The sequence below is a fragment of the Procambarus clarkii genome, chromosome 76 (assembly GCF_040958095.1).
Source record: "Procambarus clarkii isolate CNS0578487 chromosome 76, FALCON_Pclarkii_2.0, whole genome shotgun sequence".
Classification (NCBI taxonomy): Eukaryota; Metazoa; Arthropoda; class Malacostraca; order Decapoda; family Cambaridae; genus Procambarus; species Procambarus clarkii.
The window spans coordinates 4,756,267-4,781,160 of record NC_091225.1 but is presented as its reverse complement, the minus strand read 5'-3'; the positions used below and the strand labels follow the sequence as shown (position 1 = coordinate 4,781,160).

The window sequence follows — 24,894 nt, the reverse complement described above, 5'->3', positions numbered from 1 at the left end:
CAGTCAGCTGATGGTCAGGTTCCTGAGTGTATTGGACTCTGTCATATTTACATTTGAAACTGTGTATGGAGTCAGTCTCCATAACATCACTGCCTAATGAATTCCATTTGTTAACTACTTGACACTGAAAAGGTTCCTTTTAATGTTTCTGTGGCTCATTTGGATATGTGTGTGTGCTCGTGTGCGTGTACTAGTACCCAATGTGTATCTTTGGGGGGGGGGGGGGGTTATATTTGTGTATTAACATCTATTTAACTAAAATATTTGTAATATCTCTGTAATCCAGACCAGGATGGTTGCACTGAAGAATTATATAAAAGCAATGGCTGCCATTGTGGTGAACGCTGTGCCCCTAGTCAGTCAAGAAGTAGGTGGTATCGATGATCAGGTGGGCGTGATGGTGGGCCAGGTGGGCGTGATGGTGGGTCAGGTGGGCGTGATGGTGGGCCAGGTGGGCGTGATGGTGGGTCAGGTGGGCGTGATGGTGGGTCAGGTGGTGGAGCGTCATCTCACCGGCTGTCACCTGGTTCTCATAACTACTTCACGCCATTCTCACGTATCTTCAAGTATAATCAGGTGAATCATATTGTACAGTAAGTTTTTTAAATCATGTATTTTTCTTAACTATTTTAATATTGTATCACACTCTGCACCGCATTTCTAGGTTTGACACTTATCATGATAATAGATGGTAGCACACTGAGAGAATAAGATAAAAACCTGTAATAAAATAATTATTCTTCCCTCCAATGTGGAATTTGTCAATAAAATAAGTTTTTGTACGAAAATGTAAATCTGGCTAATATCGCTCTCAAGACCATGGGAAGAACACCTTTATCATCGTCTTTAATTAAATGTGCATCTTATTTATTGACGGTTGGTGGTTACTGAGCTCCTGTATATGAAAGCTTCGTCATCAGCAGCCTCTGCAGGATCATTAGAGAACCCGACACTCACTGCCGGTGCCATTCCTAGCAGACTACACACGGTTTTGTTCTCTGGAATACATTAGATTCTGAGCATGCATAATCTCAACTCATCGCGGGTTTTGTGGTCACATCAATACTCCAAGACCCAGAGAATATCATAATTGGAAGGAAACAATACCAATTTCGTCGGAAATTAATGGAAAACAACGTTGTTGATTAGCGATTGTCCAGCTGTCTGGTATTCTGTGCAACCCAGTACGCAGGCGGCCCAAACTGTCGTACTGCACTCGTCGCCCACTTAGAGCCATATCCTGAGGAGCGAGGATACTTCCCCCAAGGACCTTGCAGGCAGTGCCACAAGGGGGGCATGTTAGAAGGTGTACTGAGCCGGCAGAGAAAAGTAGACCAAACCACTCAACTAGGTGTTATGTGTCCCTGATTACACCTGAAGGAATCGTTTTATGACCTCCGTTGGGGTGAATGAATTTCTCAAGGCCAAGAAGTGTTCAGGCATCAGGTAGGGCAGTGAATCGGTCCTCAGTACATAGATACATCATTGGAAAGTCAAAGAGAAAGAGGAAAAGGCAGCGGCTTTCAGATGAGGAGGGATAGTGGTCCCAGGTGCAGCGGGTACCGAGGGAAAATGCTATTGAGGCCACACCAAGTGCTCCTACCAGCAAAAGACACCAGACATAATGGCCCTAGAGAGGACAGCACCAGTTACACACCAACCAGTGTCAGACAATGCTTCTCTGGGCACAACCCAGCCTCAGGACAACATTATGAGACAGGAGAGAACACCACCAGTCACACACCAGAGGGTATAGACTCCTTTACCTCAATGTTTGCTAATGATGCAAAAATTAAGAGAAGAATCAAGACAGATGAAGATAGACAGAGACTACAGGGTGACCTGGACAAACTGGAAGAATGGTCCAGAAAATGGCTACTAAAGTTCAACTCAAGAAAGTGTAAAGTAATGAAATTAGGTGAAGGGAGAAGAAGGCTGAACCCAAGGTACCATCTGGGAGGTGAAATCCTGCAAGAGTCAAATAGAGAGAAAGATCTGGGGGTTGATATCACACCGAACCTGTCCCAAGAGGCCCACATCAAAAGGATATCATCAGCGGCATATGCTAGGTTGCCAACATAAGAACTGCCTTTAGAAACTTGCGTAAGGAATCGTTCAGGACTCTGTATAACACTTAAGTCAGATCCATCCTGGAATATGCAGCTCCAGCCTGGAGTCCATACCTAATTAAAAACATACCTACAAGACCAAGTTAGAGAAGATTCAGCAGTATGCCACCAGACTCGTTCCGGAACTGAGAGGTATGAGCTACGAGGAAAGACGAAAGGAGCTGAACCTCACGTCCCTGGAAAACAGAAGAATAAGGGGGTGACTTGATAACCACCTACAATATTCTCAGGGGAATTGACAGGGTGAGAAAGACAAGCTCTTCAGCATGGGTGGAACACGAACAAGGGGGCACAAGTGAAAACCTAATACCCAAATAAGCCACAGAGACATTAGAAAGAATTTTTTCAGTGTCAGAGTAGTTAACAAGTGGAATGCACTAGGAAGTGATGTGGTGGAGGCTGTCTCGATACACAGTTTCAAATGTAGGTATGATAGAACCCAGTAGGCTCAGGAATCTGTTCACCAATTGATTGACTATTGAGAGGCGGGACCAAAGAGACATAGCTCAACCCCCGCAAGCACAACTTGGTGAGTACAACTAGGTAAGTACCAACCATTGTCAGACTCTGCACATCTTCCAAATTTCAAGATAATGCAGATAGGCGACTTTCAAACAGCATATGGATTCGTAACAGCAAGGGAAAAGAGCAGCCAGAGCTCAAACTTTTCATCACAATCAACCTGAGAGGAGAAATTATAATGACACCACGAGACCAACAAACTTCACATTACCTAGAAACAGTAACAAGTCCAGCAAGGGAAACCTGAATGCTTGGAAAAGCTGGACCCTTCAGAAAGATGTACACGAGTCGTGCTGTTGGGATACCCAATCGACTTTCCACTGTATCCAATAATAGAACACAAACAAATCTTGAATGTGGAACAGTGCAACACAAAAGTAGACAATGAAGCGACACGTCAGGTTCTGGTGACCGTCATGCGACATGTGCCAGAAACATTCGGTCTTGAAAATTGGGGAAAATACCGACAGACACCATACATCCCGGAACCCCTGCGCTGCTTCAGCTGTCAGAAATTTGGCTATCATCAATCACGTTGCACCGGACAGGAGATATGTAAAGTGTGCAGCCTGAAACTCCCAATCAAAGACTGTATAGCCAAGCACAAGGCATACCAGACCACAACAGCCAAATGTCAAAATTGTGGAGGCAAACATCATGCCTGGAGCACAACCTGATCTGCACGGAAAGAAAAACTGCAGACAGTTCAAGCCAGGATAAACACACAGACCAGCACTACGTACGCCAACACCAACGTCTGGAACACTCGTGCACACCTGCAACAGACACCACTGTGACAGAAAACAATTTCCCGAATCCATCAATTCCAAATCAGAAAATACACAAAACACTGCAGAAAACAACAAAGGCAAAAAAGCAATTACTTTCGGAATCAACGCAACAAATTTTCAGTTTTACCGGGGACAAGCTGAGAAACTTTGGGAAGATCATATCAGAAACAAATACCGTTGCCTGCAGATGAGGCAGAACGCCTCACAACAACAGACTCAAGAAATCACTAGAGTAATAACGGACAAGATCGTGCAGCAGAATACAATTACACAAGAAATAGACAGTATGAGACAAGACAGAGCACAAGAGGACAAATGACGCAACATGGACATACAGACTACCAACAACAGTCGGGTAGTCAAGACACCAGAACATCAACATTCACAAAACCAACTGCAAGAAGCAGTGACCACTCAAGATCAACGAAATCTTACAACACAAGAGACAGACATCAACAGCCAATGCAGTCTGATATGCAACAGCACCAACAAAAAGTATTGAACAGCAGAAATGCACAGGTTCCAACAACATAAGGGGAGGACATGAACAATCAATGCAGTCCGATGTACAGACTCCAGCAACGACATTCTGGATGGCAGAGATGAACAGATTCCCACAACACATGAAAGGACAATGAACAATCAATGCAGTCCGATGTGCAGTAATACCAACAGCAAAGTAATAGACAACAAGGATGCACAGATTCCAACAATGCAGGGGCTAACCATGACCAATCATTGCAGTCTGATTTGCTGCGTCACGACTTGCGAGGTAGAGAATATTGAGGTTGATTCCGAAGAGGAGTTCTACTAGAACAGGCAACACCAACCGAAACCGTCGTCTGGCCTTTACGAATACTGCAGTGGAAGATATAAGGTCTCGGAAATAACACTACACCATTCAGGAAGCTGAAATAAGTACGAAGTCAGATATCATCGTTTTAGAAGAAACTCTTTTCCCAGCCACGAAATTCTTCAGATTAGTTGGATATCAGCAACATAGTATAACGTTTGAACAGGGGAGACAAATAGGTTTAATGACCTTAGTCAGAAACACCATACCCAGCAAGAGAATAGACCCAGTTTCGTGTGGGGATAGAGTAGAAGTATTAGCAGTAACAGTGAATTTGGCTAATACTGAGTTCCTTATATAGAACGTCTACAAACCCCTTCTAGACGTAAACTAGAAGCAGAGGCAGTGTTTGCCTTGGCGACGCAAGAAAACGTAGTTATTGTTGGGGGTTTTTAATGCTCATCGTCAAGAGTTAGGTGCGACTGGGTCAGACAATGCAGATTGGCGCCACTTAGTTGCAGCTCTGTGAGAAATACCCGAAATTACACTTCTCAACACTGAGGAACCCACATATATTCAAGGAGGATCCCTTGATCTTTCATTAATCTCAATTGCCCTCAAGCATCAGGCGAAGTGGGAGGTAGACCCGGTGATCATCTGTGACCACTATGCTATTATCACAACATTATACATAGGACGACCTCCTACACCACCTGCTCCACCTATGTGGAATTTAAGAAAGGCCAACTGGAATGTATAATAAGATGAACTTGAAAAATGGAATGCAACAAACACGCCACCTAAGGATTTGAACATACACGAGGCCAATCTCCAGGAAGCCATTGCAACTGCTGCAAACAAAGCGATTTCAATCATTATCCCAGGAAACACAAAACCAAAGAACTATTGGTTCTATAGTAATGAAGTTAAAGACAACCACAAGGTCAACACATCTTCAGATAACATCTAAAGAGAACCCCCCCCCCCCACACCACCAGAAGGAAGAACTCTGCTAAGATCGGTGATATCTGAAGCAAGACGAGTTTCAAGAGAGGTAAAGGAGGCAAGAAGGTTTGCGTGGTGTCAAACTGTAAATGAACATAGTAGTCTTGGCAAGATATGGGGCCAGATTAAAACCATATCCGGTCGACCAGCCCAACCACAGGCATGTATTCAACCATTGCAGGAGGCTGAGAGACTTAATCTCCAATTTGCAGAAAGTGCAGCTTCACATCAGCTTCCTGCAATGGTCTGAAGGTAGCAAGAACAATTAATACAAGAAAGGTTTATAGACATTCATGAGAGCATAGCTACAAATGATGAATGTGACTGTCCCTTTACCAAACAAGAACTAATCAGAGTCAAAAAAAGTGGTAAGAACACTGCACCAGGTGCTGATAACATTACAAACTCAATGATCGTACATGCAGGTCCTGCTGGAGAACAAGGGATATTGGACGTTATCAATGCATCTTGGGAGCAAGTCCAATACCGACCTATTGGAAGAAAGCAGACATCATTCCGATTCGAAAGTCATAAGAACCTGGCAATTAAAGTCTCATTTCATTAACATCATGCATTAGCAAAACTACAGAACGAAATATCTTAAATAGGCTAATGCAGAGGACTGGAGACGACCTGCAAAAGCACATATATGGCTTCAATAGATGAGTAGGTACTGCCAACTGCATAGCAACATTACTAGGAACAGTTAAGTTAGGTCCGTCTATAGTGATCTTCCTTGATCTAGAATAACCCTTCAAACTTGCAAGGCCGCAAGCATTTTTTCACACCTTAGTTGAAAAGGTGTAAAAGGAAATATGCTAGCATGGCTTCATGATTATATTAGTCACAGGAATGCCAGAGTAAAGTTGCAAGAACAGGTGACTGACTACCACTTGGATGTGAATGGGACTCCACAAGGAGGAGTCCTCAGTACTAGTCTTTTTAACCTCCTGTTGGAAAACCTTGTTACCATGACATTTAAAGAAGGGGTTAAATTGCTATGCTATGCTGATGATATATCATTAGTCGTCACAGGTCCTTCACTTTTAAATAAAGCACAAGGAGCATTAGATAAAGTAACATCTGAAAGCAGCATTTTAGGGCTAAAGATATCTGCACAGACGTCTAAGACAATGAGACTAGGTGGTACCACTCCAGACAGGCACATACGCATTCAAGATATTAACCCTCAGTGGGTTACACAGTATCAATATATTGGGGGTATGGACAGTTTCTAAAATGACGTTTAACAGTCAAATTCAATATCTGGAGGAGAAAGCAAAATCACGACTGAATATAATGAGAGCAATCACAGGGCCCCGTCAAGGAGCGGGACACAGTGTTAAGAATGTTTTACATACACTCCGTTCGTTCCCTGGTTGATTATGCAGCGCCTGCCTTACTCGCTCTTTCTCCTGGCCAGTGGAAAATGTTGAGGTTATTCAAAATGATGCAATGCAAGTCATAACTGGTGCTCCCCAACGGACTGAAATACTGAACGTAAGACTAAAAACCAAACTAACATCGATTGAAATAAGGGTAAAAGGGATTGCTGCGTGCATGCTAACCAAGATATTGACTATACCAAGAATCGGTTCACTTAAAGATATAACCAATGGAGCACTAACTTGGGACATAAAAGCTTCCAATAACAACAGGTGGACTTATTGTTCAAGAACATTATCAATACATTCGAGGTCACATGTACAGTTAATGAGAGGGGTGTCGACGAAATACATGCAGACTTCGATATGCAAGCCCCTTGCGAATCGCTGCCAGCAGACTTTAAGATTATGGCTCTTGAGGAAGAAAAGAACCAGACTAATCCTCATCTGCTAAGCAATATTGCACAGATGTATATAGAGGCAATCATGGCATCTGACAGCTTCACATACTTCACTGATGGATCAGTAGACCAGCAGGGGACAAGAACCGGAGTTGCAGTTAAATGCAGGAAATTCTGTAGTTAGTTGGAGACTCTCAAACTGGTGTTCAACTTTACAGATATGTTTGCCATTCAAAAGGCTTTCGAACATGGTCATGCTGAACACCGACAATATGTTATCATTCATACAGATTCGAGAGCTGCCACTGAAACCTTGCAACAAGAACACATACGTGGCAACATCCATCTGACCACACATGTCATAGCATTAATGCAAACACTCAAACATCAAGGTCGTCGGATACTTATCAACTGGGTGCCAAGTCATGTGAGGAATAATAGGGAATGACATTGCAGACGAAGCTGCAAAACCTGCAACTAAGAGAAGAAATGCAGACATTTACATATCACAGAGTCTATCACAGATTAAGAAAGTAATTAGAAATAGAGCAATGCAGAAGATGTAGTAACCACAACACAGCAGTTCCAACATCAGGATCTGCGGGTCGGTACAAGAATTCAACTAACTACGAACGACTTATTTTGATGAAAGGGAGCTGTAGAAACACAGTAGTGCACTTACATCGCATCAGGTTTGGATACCCATGTGCATGGGATATAGGCTTACAGGATCCAGAAGATGAGAGAAAATGTCAACACTGCGGAGAAATGCCCGACAGACCACTGGAACATTATTTAACGTTTCACAACACAGTGATGGGGGTAGGGGTGGGGGTAGAGTGAAAATTCTACTACGATGTGATCAGACATTTGTTAAATTAAACAAGTGGGATCCTCCACAGGAGCAAGATAGGAATAATATGAGATATATTGCAAATCGAGTTTAGAGAGAGAATCTTACAAGCAGGTCATCCTCATGTTGAAGAAAAATAGTGAAAGAACAAGGCTTATTATTGGGGAAGGAGGTTAGGTACAACACTAACGAAATAGGAAAATTGGTGGGACCGCTCACAATATCAACGGCAATACCGATCAGGGCGATATTTTAGAAATAAGAAAGCAGTTTCTCCATATAATTTTTGGATTTTGGAAGAACAAATGACATCAGAGCAGGGTTGCAACCTAATTTTTTATAAAAAGTTCGTTATCTTGAGGCCGAGGGCAACGCCGATGAATATGGGGAGAGCACAGCCGTGTTTAGACAGCACATGAGAAGCATAAAAATAAAGGAGCGTACACCGGTATGTCCCATAGGTGGTATGGGGAAAAGACACAAATTAAGTTAAATGGCGTCGTCCCTAGAGGCTACACTCTCCAAAGTTTTTCCTCGCAGATGACACATTGTCGACCAGGACGAACGGTCGTCGTGTTCGCTATAAACTCCAGGAGCGGCTTAATAGTCACTCGACAGACCTTCCACAGCCTGCTTTCGTGGTAGACAGGTAGTCTGCTGCCAGGAAGACTTACTTCTCGCTGCTCAGCACTTTCGAATTCCACTCGGATAGTCGCCTGATATCTCTTCTGTCTTCGACCTCGATTAATATCATTTTTGGCGAACAGGCAGATTCGCTTCCTACTAGAGACACAAGTGATACATCTGTCCTCGACGGAGTTCCAGAGCGTATTGAAACTGCCCGTCCCTCCCGCCCACGACCGACGTGACGTCGTCACGTTACGTCGCATGATGGCGTGTTCTCATTGGTCATATAATCAGTGGTCAGCCAATCATAAGTCCCACTTTCCTGGAAAGCCTTGTTTCTTTGCTTCCGGTTTGCTGGTGGATCTTGGGCATGGAATTTTAACAAATCACCTCATTATTTGGGGCACTCTTTTGTGTGCCCCAAAGTGTGTCTTCTTTTGTCCGGTCATGATGGTCGAATGGTTAAGGGGTCCTGTACGCCAGTTGCAGAGTGCTCCTAGCTGTATGGGTTCGAGTCACTTCTGGGGTGTGAGTTTTTAGCTGCATATATGCTTGGGGACTGTTCAGGCTTGTTTGCATTTGTGTTCCTCACGTGTGTCCCAAAGAATGTGGTAATTTGATAACATACCATGTACAAGATTACCATCAGAGTGCTGGCAGGAGGATGGGGAATTAGCCTTGGCTACCATCCTCTTTTGTCCAGTTGTGATGGTCGAGTGGTTATGGGGTCCTGTACACCAGTTACAGAATACACCTGGCAGTATGGGTTCGAGTCACTTCAAGGGGTGACATATCTATCTATCTATCTATCTATCTATCTATCTATCTATCTATCTATCTATCTATCTATCTATCTATCTATCTATCTATATATATATATATATATATATATATATATATATATATATATATATATATATATATATATATATATATAATGGTTAAGCCATTATAATGGTATAAACCATTATAATGGTTATAATGGTTTTGGTATATATAATGGTTAATTATATATATATAATTAACGTAGATATATGACCGAACCTAACCAACCCTACCTAACCTAAACTAACCTATCTTTATAGGTTAGGTTAGGTTAGGTAGCCGAAAAAGTTAGGTTAGGTTAGGTTAGGTAGGTTAGGTAGTCGAAAAGCAATTAATTCATGAAAACTTGGCTTATTAGGCAAATCGGGCCTTGCATAGTAGGCTCAAAAGTGAGTTCTGGCTACTAGTTACGACATTTATATATATATATGTATATATATATATATATATATATATATATATATATATATATATATATATTTATATATATATATATAAATATATATATATATATATATATATTTATATATATATAAATATATTTATATATATATATATATATATATATATATATATATATATATATATATATATATATATATATATATATATATATATATATATATATATATATATATATATATATATATATATGTCGTACCTAATAGCCAGAACGCACTTCTCAGCCTACTATTCAAGGCCCGATTTGCCTAATAAGCCAAGTTTTCATGAATTAATGTTTTTTCGTCTACCTAACCTACCTAACCTAACCTAACCTAGCTTTTTTTGGCTACCTAACCTAACCTTACCTATAAATATAGGTTAGGTTAGGTTAGGTAGGGTTGGTTAGGTTCGGTCATATATCTACGTTAATTTTAACTCCAATAAAAAAAAATTGACCTCATACATAGAGAAAAGGGTTGCTTTATCATTTCATAAGAAAAAAATTATAGTAAATATATTAATTCAGGAAAACTTGGCTTATTAGGCAAATCGGGCCTTGAATAGTAGGCTGAGAAGTGAGTTCTGGCTACTAGGTACGACATATATATATATATATATACATATATATATAAATGTCGTACCTAGTAGCCAGAACTCACTTTTGAGCCTACTATGCAAGGCCCGATTTGCCTAATAAGCCAAGTTTTCATGAATTAATTGCTTTTCGACTACCTAACCTACCTAACCTAACCTAACCTAACTTTTTCGGCTACCTAACCTAACCTATCCTATAAAGATAGGTTAGTTTAGGTTAGGTAGGGTTGGTTAGGTTCGGTCATATATCTACGTTAATTTTAACTCCAATAAAAAAAAATTGACCTCATACATAATGAAATGGGTAGCTTTATCATTTCATAAGAAAATAATTAGAGAAAATATATTAATTCATGAAAACTTGGCTTATTAGGCAAATCGGGCCTTGCATAGTAGGCTGAGAAGTGCGTTCTGGCTACTAGGTACGACATAAATATATATATATATATATATATATATATATATATATATATATATATATATATATATATATATATATATATATATATGCGAACAAGCCTGAATGGTCCCCAGGACAATATGCAACTGAAAACTCAAACCCCAGAAGTGACTCGAACCCATACTCCCAGGAGCAACGCAACTGGTATGTACAAGACGCCTTAATCCACTTGACCATCACGACCGGACAAAATGAGGTGATAGCCGAGGCTATTTGAACCACCCCACCGCCGGCACTCGGATAGTAATCTTGGGCATAGCATTTTACCAAATCACCTCATTCTTTGGGGCACACGTGAGGAACACAAATGCGAACTTGCCTGAATGGTCCCCAGGACAATATGCAACTGAAAACTCACACCCCAGAAGTGACTCGAACCCATACTCCCAGGAGCAACGCAACTGGTATAGTGTCACTTCTGGGGTGTGAGTTTTCAGTTGCATATTGTCCTGGGGACCATTCAGGCTTGTTCGCATTTGTGTTCCTCACGTGTGCCCCAAAGAATGAGGTGATTTGGTAAAATGCTATGCCCAAGATTACTATCCGAGTGCCGGCGGTGGGGTGGTTCAAATAGCCTCGGCTATCCCCTCATTTTGTCCGGTCGTGATGGTCAAGTGGATTAAGGCGTCTTGTACATACCAGTTGCGTTGCTCCTGGGAGTATGGGTTCGAGTCACTTCTGGGGTGTGAGTTTTCAGTTGCATATTGTCCTGGGGACCATTCAGGCTTGTTCGCATTTGTGTTCCTCACGTGTGCCCCAAAGAATGAGGTGATTTGGTAAAATGCTATGCCCAAGATTACTATCCGAGTGCCGGCGGTGGGGTGGTTCAAATAGCCTCGGCTATCACCTCATTTTGTCCGGTCGTGATGGTCGAGTGGATTAAGGCGTCTTGTACATACCAGTTGCGTTGCTCCTGGGAGTATGGGTTCGAGTCACTTCTGGGGTGTGAGTTTTCAGTTATATATATATATATATATATATATATATATATATATATATATATATATATATATATATATATATATATATATATATATATATATATATATATATATATATATATATATATATATATATATATATATATATATATATATATTATTAAATATGACCGAAAAAGAATATTAATAATTCTAATACGAATTTTCTCAATATATCTTATGTTTCTTTTCACTGTCGATGGTAATTGAAAAATCATTTCTCCAAAATTCATTTTTATTTCTAGTCTAACGCGACGCTTGAATGCGTTTCATAATAACTTATTACATTTTCAAAGACTTTAGTTTACACACACACAACTATAACCTGCAAACACTAAACAGAGTTCTACTATGCTATAATTTAAACAGCTTTCATCTTATATACATGCATTTGGGTGAGGTGATATGTTACAACAGTTTTGGATCAGGTGAACAAAACTTTCAACACAAGACAAAACACGAAACAATGGGTATAAATTGGGTAAATTAAAGGGAAGAATGGAAGTAACTGCAAAGGGCCTATTGGCCCATATTTCCTGATGCTTCTATATAGGTGCGGAGTCTTGAAGTGGGTAGAATATAGTTGTGCATTAATTGGATGTTGATTGCTGGTGTTGATTTCTTAATGTGTAGTGCCTCGCAGATGTCAAGCCGCCTGCTATCGCTGTATCAATCGATGATATCTGTGTTGTTTGTTAAGATTTCTCTGGTGATGGTCTGGTTGTGGGAAGAGTTATATGTTCCTTAATGGAGCCCTGTTGCTTATGCATCATTAATCGCCTGGAAAGAGATGTTGTTGTCTTGCCTATATACTGAGTTCTTTGGGGCTTACAGTCCCCAAGTGGGAATTTGAAGCCATAGACGACGTTGGTCTCTTTTAAAGCATTCTACTTTGTGTCTGGAGAGTTTCTCATGAGTAGGTTGGCCGTTTTTTTGGTTTTATAGTAAATCGTTAATTGTATCTTCTGTATATTAGTGAAGGAATAAGGAATATGGTGAGGGATCCCTGGTGCTCTCTAGTGGATATAGTGTGCACCTTCCACTTTGTTGGCCAGCGTTCGAGTCCCCTGGTGGATTGATTGTCTATAATGTTTTAAACTTCAGCTTGTGGTTATTAGCCAAGTCTGTGCATTTAGCATATGGCACTGCATTCTCCCACATAACAGGGCTCGATTAAAGGAGCACCAGAGATCCCTAACCATCTCATTGCCTGGGAGAGGAATTGGAGTTCTGTTGGTTAAATACCCCAGAATTCCTACCTCTCTTTGTGGCTTTGAAGCATGGTGTAGTGGATACAGTGTGTACCTGCACTTTGTTGGTCAGGGTTTGAGTCCCCTGGTAGGTTGAGTGTCTATAAAGTTATATATATATATATATATATATATATATATATATATATATATATATATATATATATATATATATATATATATATATATGCGAACAAGCCTGAATGGTCCCCAGGACAATATGCAACTGAAAACTCACACCCCAGAAGTGACTCGAACCCATACTCCCAGGAGCAACGCAACTGGTATGTACAAGACGCCTTAATCCACTTGACCATCACGACCGGACATAATGAGGTGATAGCCGAAGCTATTTGAACCACCCCACCGCCGGCACTCGGATGGTAATCTTGGGCATAGCATTTTACCAAATCACCTCATTCTTTGGGGCACACGTGAGGAACACAAATGCGAACAAGCCTGAATGGTCCCCAGGACAATATTTCAACTGAAAACTCACACCCCAGAAGTGACTCGAACCCATACTCCCAGGAGCAACGCAACTGGTATGTACAAGACGCCTTAATCCACTTGACCATCACGACCGGACATAATGAGGTGATAGCCGAAGCTATTTGAACCACCCCACCGCCGGCACTCGGATGGTAATCTTGGGCATAGCATTTTACCAAATCACCTCATTCTTTGGGGCACACGTGAGGAACACAAATGCGAACAAGCCTGAATGGTCCCCACCCAGCAAACACAAATCATCTACACAACGTTCGCCTATCTCTTGCCATAGGTGTGGGAATGATTTGCATTGAGAATGGTGCAGGAGAGCCTTTGAGAAACTTTTACTCAAAAAATCCAAACACAAAGGTTTAATTATAAATTGTTTTTCTACAATTATTTTCTTCCAAATGTAAAACAAATAGTTTTTACATGTTTAAATATAAAATTTATGGTGTTTTTTTGTAAAATTCATTAATAAATTGTGAATGATATATATTGGCTGAGTGAAACCTTTATAATCCATTTAGTTATAATTTGAACAGAAAAAAGTATTTTTCCAAATTTTCTAAAAATTGCTCTTTTTAACACAATTTGACTCCTTATACATTCCACTAAACACTATATCATGTTTAAATATATAATTTATGTATTATTCTCTAAAATAATTTATATAAATTATATAAGTTGCTGGAAAGTGGTGTTAAGGATTTTGAAAACATTTTGTTGTGTTAATATGTTCTTATTAACTATGTCTCAAGTTCACAGTTTATCAAACAAGAATATTAACATTCGTCAACTCTTAAAATCTTATATGTTATCTTGCTGGTGCAAAAAAGGGTGAATCTTTAGGAACAGCTATAGTATCTATATATCACAAATGGTGTTTTCCCTAACTCAAACAATGTAGGGTTTATTATTCTACACATATTTCTAATGACTCTTAGATGTTTACATTCTCTGAAGTATAATTGTGAAGGCTGTGTCCATCACTCTCAACACAGATTCTTAAACTCGTCTCTGCAGGTTCAACTATATAATTAGTTTCCATTTTGAATTTCCATGGACATTTGTATCCAAAATGAAACCAATGTGGTTTCCTTCAGCGCCTTCAGCCAGCACATTTGCTCATTCATTTCCACAGATTCCAACAAGGTAGGGGATTTACAGAAATTTGTATATTCATATTGTTATATATTAAAAATATGAATGCAGTTCAATATGATAAGACAAATACATGAGTTTATGATAAATTCGTTTTCTGTGATATACCATTGATATGCTCTTTTTTTCTTTAAACGGCAGACTAAACTAAAGTGCTCACATCAACAGATTTGATGTATAAATGGTCAACGCTCAACAGAGTTAGTATAAATGTATTAGTATAAATCTTACTTGTCTCATTGTTAATTCACATTCAATGTCAACTTGTGGTTTTGATGTGGCACGTTTGGCCAAGACACCCCACCCCATTATGCACCCCATACCCATCTTGTGGGCGGTTGTGGAAAGGGTTACAGAGGCACATAATGGGCTCAGGGACTGAACCCCACAATTCATTTAGCTAAGCAAGTTACAATCTTGATGAGCTAGTTACAAAATTCAATATAAGTCATCACATCAACAATGGGTTCGAGATCGACCTCAAGTACAGGTTCTAAATTAAGCAACTGACATATGTGGAGAGCTAGTATCAAAATTTATATGTTTGTCCTGCACACCGTCCCCCATCCAGTGGGCAGCGGTGGATAGGTTACAATCACTTAGTTGTTATCTACAGTTAGCAAACTGGGGATATTTGGCTAAAATTTCTGGTAGCAGATCATTTTGAATGAAATATTGACACATCGCTGGAACATTGGTTATAGAATTGTCTCTAAATTCATGTATCTTTTCGCACTCCATCACATAGTGACGGAGGGTGTGCGAATAATTTTGTTGACACAGTTTACATTTGGTCAGGTCTACATCAGCAGATAATGAGAATTCCCAGAGATACTTGTAACCGAGTCTAAGCCGAGCAGTAGTAACATCTAGAAGTCTGCTGATTTTATTGGATGATCCATAGATGTGTGGCTCCTCTTGTATGATATGTATGATAGATGGAATTACTAGTTCCAGTTTCTAGGCAGGCGATGAGTACTCACAATAACCTTAATTAAGCGTCAAAACAAAAATGTGTATACTCTTTTTACTCTCCTGACCTTAGTTCTCGAGCTATGTATTTCATTTTGGTACCAACGTGTTCGCAATAACATTCTCTAGAAGAAAATCAGCAAAAACGGTCACCAAAAGTTATATGAATACCAGCACCCAATAAATACCTACGTAGATGACTCGCCGTGAGTGCCCAAGAGCAACAAAATGTTTTTACTCTTGGGATTGTTATCACTTCCACACTTGTCCTACAGCGTTAATTTTGGTATCAATGTACTCGCAATGAAATTCCCAACACGGTGATATGAATATAAACGTAGAATAATGGTCGCTGCCCACCCGCAAGAGTGTGGGAAGTGGCGGAACTGTTACCCAGTATTGGTGACAAGACGACACATGGGCGATACAGTGCTTTGAAAGTTTATAATTATATCACTGTCCTGACATTATTATTGTATGTACGTCATTCATTTTTGTGCCAATGTTTTCGCAATAGAATGTTCTATGAGCCCGTAGGTAAAAAAGAGCAACAAAGCGTAAGATAGAATAGCACCATATATAAAACAACGCTGGTACATATCAGTGAGCGTCAAACACACACGAAATGTGTGTGTTTGATGGTGGTCAAACGATGTTTGATGTGTTTGATCAGGTGATGTCCTGATCCGCATAATTAAAGTATGAATTATGTTGAGAAAAAATAAGAAAAAAGGGAAAAAACAGGGGTGGGAGAAACATGACAGAAAAAGAGTAAAAATACAATTTGGTCAACAAAACAGCATTGTTTAAAATAAAAGATATGGATTGACATTTTGGGGGTTAGGTTGGTAGGTTACATTGAGTTAATTAGGTAGTACTTAGTGTTTATCTGTTATAGATAGGAGCTGCCTGGTATGGGCCAATAGGCCTTCTGCAGTTACCTTTGTTTTTATGTTTTTGCCCTGTAACCTAAATGGTTAGAGAGGCACATATATGGGCTTAGGGACTGAACCCCACACTACATTTAGCTAAGCTGGTTACAATCTTGATGATATAGTTACAAAATTCTGTATAAGTCGTCACATTATCAATGGGTTCGAGATCAACCACAATTTCCTGAATAGATATAACAAAGGGGATATTAATAGGGTATTAAAATTGTCAACACAAGATAGAACACGAAACAATGGGTATAAATTGGATAAGTTTAGATTTAGGAAAGACTTGGGTAAATACAGGGTCAGTAACAGGGTTGTTGATTTGTGGAATTTTTCTTAACTTATAAATTTATCTTTATTTATCTTAAACTGGTTGGGAGAGGTACAGTTTTTAACATAATTGGGAAGGTCATTCCACATTCGAGGTCTCTTGATTTGTAAAGCATTTCTAGTTTGACTAAGTCGTACTCTTGGAATATCAAATAGGTATTTGTTTCTGGTGTGGTGCTCATGGGATCTGTTACAACCTTCTAGGAAGCTTTTAAGGTCAGGATTGACATTACAGTGCAGCGTTTTATATATATAAAATACACATGAGAGTATGTGCAGGGACTTAACATCTAACATATTCAGAGATTTGAGTAAGGGGTCCATATATACTGCCCGGTTGCCTGAAATGCTATATAGGCCTACTATAGTGGCTTTAGGTATTGTATACACTAGCTCTATCTATAAATCCAACATTATGTTTGTAAATCAACTATGTATGTATGAAAAAAAATGACTAATACGTTCGGCGAATGACTTTGACTTCAACTTCACTTTGACTTCGTTCATGTCATCGTATTTTCCGTAATATATAAAGGTTATGACAATGCAATTATATTATTGTGTGCAAATAAGTTTGAAATTTCATGTACCCTAAAAATATTAAAATAAAGAATAAGAATAATTAAATAATTGTTGTAGTAAATTGTCACACGTTCATCATACGCAAACGAACACACAGTTTGGAGCGTCAGTACAAGACCGCCGCCATTTTAAAACACGGCTTCGAATGTAAGTAATGTTTTTCTCGTACTAACACTGTGTTATACAATAGATTTGGTCTTGAATTCACAAATTTAGTTGTTACATCTGACAGAGTATGTTAGACGGTGTAATGCTGGTCCATGTTAACGTATTTGTGGGCTTGGTTGGTTTAAATGTGGAGGCGAGGCCTGGCAGTGCTGGTGTATGTGGAGGCGAGGCGAGGCCTGGCAGTGCTGGTGTGTATGTGGAGGCGAGGCATGTACAACACTCCCCAATAGGAAGAAAACCCACTGGGTTCTAGGCTAGGTTAGGCTTATCTGTAATAATTGAATTAAGCCTAGCAAAGCCTAGAACCTAGTTCAGTAATTTAAAAAATGTTGTAACTTGAAAAATGCCATTCAATACATTACACAATTTAAATATTTTCAGGCAATCAACACAACCCTCATGTTGGCTAACCCTCTCTCATGTTGGTCAATAATTTAATTATTTTTTTATGGAGTAATCTTTGCTGTTGAAATGTAGTCTTTTTGAGACTACATTTCAAATGTAGTGTGTGTGGAGGCGTGTATGTTAGGTATTACCTAATATACACGGTGTAATATATCTATCTGTGTGAAATAGATTAAATCCATTTATTTGATATTCAGCTAATAGTTCTGTATTTTCTACATTCATCCATGTTTTGGTAAGTGCAATAATATGTATTGTTTCATTGCAGATTAGAGATTCAAGATAGTTCTAGATTTCCGAAGTACTGAAACGCGCGCCATACAGGCTTGGTGGATCTAGGTGCAAGGTAAAATTATTTACATTTACTTTTGTATTTATGTTTTGTATTTATATGCATATATGCATTTATATGCATTATTCTATAGAATAATAGATCTCGTAATAATTTTGCAAAAATAGTGGCATTTACTATTTTTAAAAGATTATTAAAAAATTTACTGATATGGTGCATTCGGAAGGGCGAAGAGGGAGAACGGCCTGTTGACATAGCTCGGGTGCAGGGGGGGGGGGGGGTTGTGTAAAAGCCTGGTTTGTGCCTCGGAGAGGCTATGGGATCCAGTAAGTTCAGTAGAACTTCGGTTTCAACCCTTTTACCCTGTTGTAGCTCAGTCGATTAAGGCAGTGTCTGGGATGCTCCCGGACGCAGGTTCGAATCCTCGTCACGGCCCTTGTGGATTTGTTCATTTGATGCATCACGTTATTGTGATCTGTGTGTGTAATTCTTCACTTGCTACAGCAACAGGAATGTGTGTGTATGTATTTGTGTTGTTGAATATGACCGAAAGTGTAAGATTAATGATTCTAACACAAATCGTCTGAATATTTGTTTTTCTTCACTGTCGAGAGTAGTTAAAAAAATTTACTCGAGTTTATTTTCACACTTTATTTATGGTCCTTAAGTCCCTCTCCTTAATGCTGCTGCTGTTTCTCGCATCTTTGCATCGCTTGTATGTTTGGGGGTTTGGCCTCTTGCTATATATTGATTCCATTTGTGTGTGTTTGGGTCTCAGGCCCTCTCGCAATTTCTGTTGAACAAACCCCTTTTCCTAGTTCTGCATCTCTCCTTTGGTACAAATTTTGTTGTGCTTTTATCATATATTTCACAAAACTTGACATACATTTCATTTACTTCATGTCCTATCAGCAAGTGTTTGTCAAATTCTTTAAGGAAAGTTTATCATCCTGATTGCAGATCTCTAGCGATATTATGTCAACTTCTTGTGGATTCGCAATCATTATTTAATTTACCTTTAGGTGTTCTTTCACCAGCACAGCAACACTGTACCTCTCCCAACCAGTTTAAGATAAAAACTAAGTACTAACTAATTAACTCAATGTAACCTACCTTACCCCCAAAATGACAACCCATGTCTTCTATTTTAAACAATGCTGTTTTGTTGACCAAATTGTATTTTTGTTTTTTTCTGCAATGTTTCCCCCCCCCCCCACCACTCTACCACCACATTGAGTTTAGTAGCTCTGTGCACGTCAGGTGCTGTTTAATATACAGACCTACTCCTCCATTTGACCTAGTTTCTCTATCACATCTATATCACTTTGTGCTTTAGCCCTGGTGGAGCTTGGTCCACCAGGCTGTTGTTTGGAGTGGCCCGCAGATCCACATACAGTCTGCATATGATATACAGTCTGTTGATCAATTAAACTACAGTAGTTAGTTTTTATCATCCGAATGCACCAATATGTGTTCATTCTTCCCAGATGAAGGAACTAGGTAATATTCATCATCTGAATGCACCATCTGATGCTTTAACACACTCATGATACACGAGAGGTTTAAAAAACTTTTAAAACTTTTAAAACTTTTTGACCTATGTATTTAAAAGCAATTCTAAAGTTAAAAAGTGTAGCATAGGCCCCTCGCAGAATGTTCTTAATATGATCCTCAGGTTATAGTTTTCTATCTAAAACCACCCCTAGATCTCTTTCTTGATCAGAATTCTTTATAGATCTCAGTGGCTCGATCATAGAAACTGCTCTAAATCCTTGTTGGCCTGGATTGTGGAGGTCATTGGTCTCTATAAAACTAGTAATCTGACTCCTGATCACTCTCAAATAATTTTATTATGTGGGATGTTAGTGCAACTGGTCTATAATTCTTTGCCAATGCTTGTGTTGTGTTGTTTTGGTAGTGATGTGCAATGTGTTGTTTTGGTAGTGATTCGTCCAGTTCTGGTAGTAGTGCGGTTGTTGTGTAGTGTAGTACTTGTGTGCTTGTTAATGACTTGTATTCCAGTCTTGTGGGTATCTCCTTTCCCCTACGGGCCAACTGCTTTGTTCTTACCTAGCATTTTGCTTTGTTTGTGTATGAATGTTTGTGTGCCGTATATTTTGCAAAATTTGCCATATATCTCATTATTTACTCCTCTGCCTAGCAACAAGTCTGTCTAATTATACTCATTAACTGTTTTTCAAAGTTCCCCATAGTGTCCTTTATTGAAATCGAGTTCATGAACCGTTTCAATGTTCTTATTTTCTTCTAGATTATATCTTAAAGTATATTTAAATGTTATTGTTATTATTGTTATTAAATGTTATTGTGACATTGCATTGCAATTGAGCTATGTTGTTTACCATACCGTTCATTTCGTGAGTATAAGTATAGATGCCACACTTGTGACAGGTAAAACCATGCCTTTTTTGAAAAACAGCACCGTCTGTTGCACGTAAGAGCAACCCACACTATATTATGTTGCGATATTATTTCAATATTTCCGATTGTATTGATAATTTGAATTTTCATAGATTTCAATTTATTTTCATTTCGATTTAATAATTTTGTGTGACATTGCATTGAAATTGAGCTGTGTTGTTTACCATACTGTTCATTTCATGAGTATAGTTTATTTTTTTATTTTTTTCATTTCATTTTTTTAGCTGTTCTTATTTTTCAGTGATGGGAATATCAGATCATTTGATGTTCCCAATTTTCTGATGGAAGCATCAGACCATTATAGAATGCATCGGATGAGGTAGTTTGGAATGGTGGGGAGGACGAGAGGGGGGTATGGTGGGGAAGACGAGGGGACAGAGGAGAGGGTAATGGTGGGGAGGACGAGGGGACTGGGGAGTTGGGGATGGTGGGGACAGGGGAATGCTGGGGAGGACAAAGGGACAGGTGAATGGGAGATGGTGGGGGAGGAAGAAGGACAGGGGAGGGGAAAATGGTAAGGAGGACGATGGGACAGGGAAGTGGGAATAGTGGGGATGATGTGGGGACAGGGAAGTGGGAAGGACGAGAGGACTGTGGAATGGGGAATAGCAAAGTGAATTATAATTATATATATTAATTAATTCTTATAAATTTCCAGAAGCCTGTATCAACACCCACACTAATGCAACTGAAAGAGATGTTGAGACAAGTATTGCTGATATGTTGAAGAACGCCCCAAACAAACTCGGTGGAAACAGATACAAGGTAAAGTTTGCCAATTTGCTGTAGTCTAATTCAATTTCTTTTTAGTAATCTTCGAGAACATTTATGCTATGAATAAGATAAAATAATGTAACTGATTTTGATTTATTTACTATTTATTATTTATTTACCGTTATTAGTATAATAGATCTCGTAATAATTTTGCAAAAATAATGGCATTTACTATTTTAAAAAGCTCGGGTGCAGGGGGGGGGGTTATGTAAAAGCCTGGTTTGTGCCTCGGAGAGGCTATGGGATCCAGTAAGATCGTCCTTCCTTTCCTCCCTAGAATCTGGATGTAGCAGGTGCTCAATTGTCAAAAGTGAAAAATTGGTTTTGTCTTCCGAATGCACCATTTCTGTAAATTTGCTAATAATCTTTTAAAAATAGTAAATGCCATTATTTTTGCAAAATTATTACGAGATCTATTATACTAATAACGGTTTGATAAAATACAGTAGACTGCCTACTGGATAATAGTTCCAGTCCACCTGTAGACAGGGATCTCACATCAGCTTGTATATTATACAAGGATAAGATTTGATAAATTCAGTTATTTGACTGAACACTGGCTCTGTTTAAATCAGAGATTTAAACATACATAGTCTAACCTAGCTCCATAACTAACAGCCATTAGCCATTCATGCACAGCCATCAGCTGGGCCATAGACCGGCAATTTTGCTTTTTTCCCAAGCCGGTCTGTTTTTTTTCGATGCCTCAGTGGCCCATGCACAGGTCCGTTCAAGGGGATTAAATAGCCGTTCTATGGCCCCAGGGTTTGTATTTTATCAAACTCTTATTAGAATAATAGATCTCGTAATAATTTTGCAAAAATAGTGGCATTTACTATTTTAAAAAGCTCGGGTGCAGGGGGGGGGGGGGGGGGGGTTATGTAAAAGCCTGGTTTGTGCCTCGGAGAGGCTATGGGATCCAGTAAGATCGTCCTTCCTTTCCTCCCTAGAATCTGGATGTAGCAGGTGCTCAATTGTCAAAAGTGAAAAATTGGTTTTGTCTTCCGAATGCACCATTTCTGTAAATTTGCTAATAATCTTTTAAAAATAGTAAATGCCATTATTTTTGCAAAATTATTACGAGATCTATTATACTAATAACGGTTTGATAAAATACAGTAGACTGCCTACTGGATAATAGTTCCAGTCCACCTGTAGACAGGGATCTCACATCAGCTTGTATATTATACAAGGATAAGATTTGATAAATTCAGTTATTTGACTGAACACTGGCTCTGTTTAAATCAGAGATTTAAACATACATAGTCTAACCTAGCTCCATAACTAACAGCCATTAGCCATTCATGCACAGCCATCAGCTGGGCCATAGACCGGCAATTTTGCTTTTTTCCCAAGCCGGTCTGTTTTTTTTCGATGCCTCAGTGGCCCATGCACAGGTCCGTTCAAGGGGATTAAATAGCCGTTCTATGGCCCCAGGGTTTGTATTTTATCAAACTCTTATTAGAATAATAGATCTCGTAATAATTTTGCAAAAATAGTGGCATTTACTATTTTAAAAAGCTCGGGTGCAGGGGGGGGGGGGGGGTTATGTAAAAGCCTGGTTTGTGCCTCGGAGAGGCTATGGGATCCAGTAAGATCGTCCTTCCTTTCCTCCCTAGAATCTGGATGTAGCAGGTGCTCAATTGTCAAAAGTGAAAAATTGGTTTTGTCTTCCGAATGCACCATTTCTGTAAATTTGCTAATAATCTTTTAAAAATAGTAAATGCCATTATTTTTGCAAAATTATTACGAGATCTATTATACTAATAACGGTTTGATAAAATACAGTAGACTGCCTACTGGATAATAGTTCCAGTCCACCTGTAGACAGGGATCTCACATCAGCTTGTATATTATACAAGGATAAGATTTGATAAATTCAGTTATTTGACTGAACACTGGCTCTGTTTAAATCAGAGATTTAAACATACATAGTCTAACCTAGCTCCATAACTAACAGCCATTAGCCATTCATGCACAGCCATCAGCTGGGCCATAGACCGGCAATTTTGCTTTTTTCCCAAGCCGGTCTGTTTTTTTTCGATGCCTCAGTGGCCCATGCACAGGTCCGTTCAAGGGGATTAAATAGCCGTTCTATGGCCCCAGGGTTTGTATTTTATCAAACTCTTATTAGAATAATAGATCTCGTAATAATTTTGCAAAAATAGTGGCATTTACTATTTTAAAAAGCTCGGGTGCAGGGGGGGGGGGGGGTTATGTAAAAGCCTGGTTTGTGCCTCGGAGAGGCTATGGGATCCAGTAAGATCGTCCTTCCTTTCCTCCCTAGAATCTGGATGTAGCAGGTGCTCAATTGTCAAAAGTGAAAAATTGGTTTTGTCTTCCGAATGCACCATTTCTGTAAATTTGCTAATAATCTTTTAAAAATAGTAAATGCCATTATTTTTGCAAAATTATTACGAGATCTATTATACTAATAACGGTTTGATAAAATACAGTAGACTGCCTACTGGATAATAGTTCCAGTCCACCTGTAGACAGGGATCTCACATCAGCTTGTATATTATACAAGGATAAGATTTGATTTACTTTTGTATTTATATGCATATATGCATTTATATGCATTATTCTCTAGAATAATAGATCTCGTAGAGATCTTCCATCCCCACTTGAAACTGTTGAGCAGGTGGAAAGTCTGTCACATGAGCTAAAAGTTAACAGTGAATATAAAAAGAGTATGGTAAGTGTTGCTTAATTCTTTTAGCCTGAGTATGGTAAATGTTGCTGAATTTTTTTAGCCTTGTACATATGACTTTTGATTAGTTTTTTTGCAGATGAAGGAAGGTGGGGTGGCACATAATTGATTGTTCAGTGTTATGTTTAAGGTACAAATAAAACAAAAGCAAAAGTTACTCAAATTCGTTGATTTTTGTAATAGTTAAGAAGGAAAATATTTTAATGCTATTTATTTAATACAGTTGGAAATTAGAAAATCTAATGTTGAGATTGAAAGATATATATTATTCTCTATTACCTTACAGCTTATGCATTATTTTAACAGGTCCAGACGCTGTCTCAAATGGGCGGTGCAAGCTGTGGAGACACAGTGAGACGAATGATGAGGAGGATAGGGACCTATGGGGTCTGGTCTCAGTATTCACTCGTTGGGCGCAAGAGGAAACGTGTCTTCAAAACTTGGATATTTGTAATGTAATAATAAGTACGTAAATTTGACATTTTTTTGGATTATATATATGTCTGCATGTATTATGTATTATACTTGCATGCTTGTTAATGACTTGTATTCTAGTCTTGTGGGTA

General features: G+C 39.1%; 1 protein-coding gene and 1 long non-coding RNA gene across 2 annotated transcripts in view; both read left to right on the top strand.

Moving 5' to 3' along the window:
* Positions 1 to 292: 292 nt before the first annotated feature.
* LOC138357135 (glutamate [NMDA] receptor subunit 1-like) overlaps positions 293 to 24,894 on the top strand; it is a 184,518-nt gene continuing 159,916 nt past the window's right edge. The window contains exons 1-2 of the mRNA XM_069313782.1: positions 293 to 388; positions 473 to 576. Coding sequence (XP_069169883.1) covers positions 293 to 388; positions 473 to 576 — 200 coding nt within the window. The remainder of the gene's footprint in view (positions 389 to 472; positions 577 to 24,894) is intronic.
* Positions 18,356 to 24,894, top strand: part of LOC138357161 (uncharacterized) — a 7,985-nt gene continuing 1,446 nt past the window's right edge. The window contains exons 1-3 of the long non-coding RNA XR_011224838.1: positions 18,356 to 18,456; positions 21,500 to 21,606; positions 24,635 to 24,793. This is a non-coding gene — a long non-coding RNA (uncharacterized lncRNA). The remainder of the gene's footprint in view (positions 18,457 to 21,499; positions 21,607 to 24,634; positions 24,794 to 24,894) is intronic.